Consider the following 2,621-nt stretch of genomic DNA (forward strand, 5'->3'; position numbering starts at 1 on the left):
TAGTAAAGTAGCAGGATACAAAATTAATGCACAGAAATCTCCTGCATTCCTATACACTAACAACGGAAGAGCAGAAAGAGAAATTAAGGAAACTCTCCCATTCACCATTGCAACAAAAAGAATCAAATACCTAGGAATAAACCTGCCTAAGGAGGCAAAAGATCTGTATGCAGAAAACTTGAAGACATTGATGAAAGAAATCAAAGACGACACACACAGATGGAGGGACATACCATGTTCCTGGATTGGAAGAATCAACATCGTGAAAATGTCTGTACTACCCAAAGCAATTTACAGATTCAATGCAATCCCGATCAAATTACCAATGGCATTTTTCACAGAACTAGAGCAAGAAATCTCACGATTTGTATGGAAACGCAAAAGACCCCGAATAGCCAAAGCAATCTTGAGAAGGAAAAATGGAGTTGGTGGAATCAGGCTTCCTGACTTCAAACTATACTACAAGGCCATAGTGATCAAGACAGTATGGTACTGGCACAAAAATAGAAAGGAAGATCAATGGAATAGAATAGAGAACTCAGAAGTAAGCCCAAATACATATGGGCACCTTATCTTTGACAAAGGAGGCACGAATATACAATGGAAAAAAGACAGCCTCTTCAATAACTGGTGTTGGGAAAATTGGACAGCTACGTGTAAAAGAATGAAATGAGAACACTTCCTAACACCATACACAAAAATAAACTCCAACTGGATTAAAGACCTACATGTAAGGCCAGACACTATAAAACTCCTAGAGGAAAACAGGCAGAACACTCTATGACATCCATCAAAGCAAGATCCTTTTGGACCCACCTCCTAGAATCATGGAAATAAAATCAAGAATAAACAAATGGCACCTCATGAAACTTAAAAGCTTTTGCACAGAGCAGCCTGCAGTCCGCCCTTAGGACGGGAGCAGTGGCACCTTGACTCCCGCGGTCCGCGCGAGCTGTTTTGTGCTCAGTGTCCTGTGCACACCCTTGCAAGCGACAGCGCCATGAGTATGACTTCCAGCGTACGAGTTGAATGGATCGCAGCAGTTACCACAGCTGCTGGGACAGCTGCAATTGGTTATCTAGCTTACAAAAGATTTTATGTTAAAGATCATCGCAACAAATCTATGGTAAACCCTCACATACAGAAAGACAACCACAAGGTGGTACATGCTTTTGACATGGAGGATTTGGGAGATAAAGCTGTGTACTGCCGTTGTTGGAGGTCCAAAAAGTTTCCACTCTGTGATGGATCTCACACAAAACACAATGAAGAAACTGGAGACAATGTGGGACCTCTGATCATTAAGAAAAAAGATACTTAAATGGATGCTTGATGCTGCAAACCAACTTGTCATGATGTTTTCTGATTGTTTAATTAGAGTGACTACAACCTCTGTCTAATTCACCTCCGTTCTAGATGTGGTATATTGCAAACTACAGCTTTCATATTCACGGCATTTGCCTACTTGTTGAACCATCGTGGTGCGCGTTTGTTGAAACAAAAAAAAAAAAAAAGGAAAAAGTAAAAGCCAATCTTGCAGCCTGTGGGTTATTTTGGTCTTGTAAGGATCCATTTATTTACATTTAAAAATGACTTTAGAATATAGTTGTATGAAGAAGTTAACGTATTAAATTATTCTCAAAATCGAAAAAAAAAACAAAGCTTTTGCACAGCGAAAGAAACCATAAATAAGACTAGAAGGCAACCCTCAGAATGGGAAAAAATAGTTGCCAACCAAACAACAGACAAAGGATTAACCTCCAAAATATACAAGCAGCTCATGCAGCTTAATACCAAAAAAGCAAATAACCCAATCCACAAATGGGCGCAAGACCTAAATAGACATTTCTCCAAAGAAGACATACAGATGGCCAACAAACATGAAAAGATGCTCAACATCATTAATCATCAGAGAAATGCAGGTCAAAGCCACAATGAGGTATCACCTCACACCGATCAGAATGGCCATCATCACAAAAATCTGGAAACAACAAATGTTGGAGAGGGTGTGGAGAAAAGGGAACCCTCCTGCACTGTTGGTGGGAATGTAAGTTGGTACAGCCACTATGGAAAACAATTTGGAGGTTCCTTCAAAAACTACAAATAGAACTACCATATGATCCAGTAATCCCACTCCTGGGCATATACCCAAAGAAAACCATAATCCCAAAAGAAACTTGTACCATAATGTTTATTGCAGCACTATTTACAATAGCCAGGACATGGAAGCAACCTAAATGCCCATCAACAAATGAATGGATCCAGAAGATGTGGCATATATATACAATGGAATATTACTCAGCTATAAAAAGGGATGAGATGGAGCTATATGTCATGAGGTGGATAGAGCTACAGTCTGTCATACAGAGTGAAGTAAGTCAGAAAGAGAAGGACAAATATTGTATGCTAACTCACATATACGGAATCTAAAAATGGTACTGATGAACTCAGTGACAAGAACAAAGACGCAGATGCAGAGAACGACTGGAGAACTCGAGGTTTGGGGGGGGCCGGGGGTGATGGGGAAGCTGAGACGAAGCGAGAGAGTAGCACAGACATATATATACTACCAACTGTAAAATAGATAGCCAGTGGGAAGTTGTTGTATAACAAAGGGAGAT

The 2,621-nt window shown here is 40.1% G+C and overlaps 1 protein-coding gene across 1 annotated transcript; it reads left to right on the forward strand.

Moving 5' to 3' along the window:
* The first annotated feature begins 1,000 nt into the window (after positions 1 to 1,000).
* On the forward strand, positions 1,001 to 1,446 carry LOC130854497 (CDGSH iron-sulfur domain-containing protein 1-like). The gene has a single exon (XM_057737388.1). It carries the CDS (start codon positions 1,001 to 1,003, stop codon positions 1,319 to 1,321), a length of 321 nt encoding a protein of 106 aa, XP_057593371.1. The 3' UTR covers positions 1,322 to 1,446.
* The last annotated feature ends 1,175 nt before the right edge of the window (positions 1,447 to 2,621 follow it).

The sequence above is a fragment of the Hippopotamus amphibius genome, chromosome 5, assembly GCF_030028045.1.
Source record: "Hippopotamus amphibius kiboko isolate mHipAmp2 chromosome 5, mHipAmp2.hap2, whole genome shotgun sequence".
Lineage (NCBI taxonomy): Eukaryota > Metazoa > Chordata > Mammalia > Artiodactyla > Hippopotamidae > Hippopotamus > Hippopotamus amphibius.

Coding starts and splice junctions, on each gene's coding strand:
- LOC130854497 (XM_057737388.1), top strand. CDS start 1,001: ATGAGTATGACTTCCAGCGTACGAGTTGAATGGATCGCAGCAGTTACC.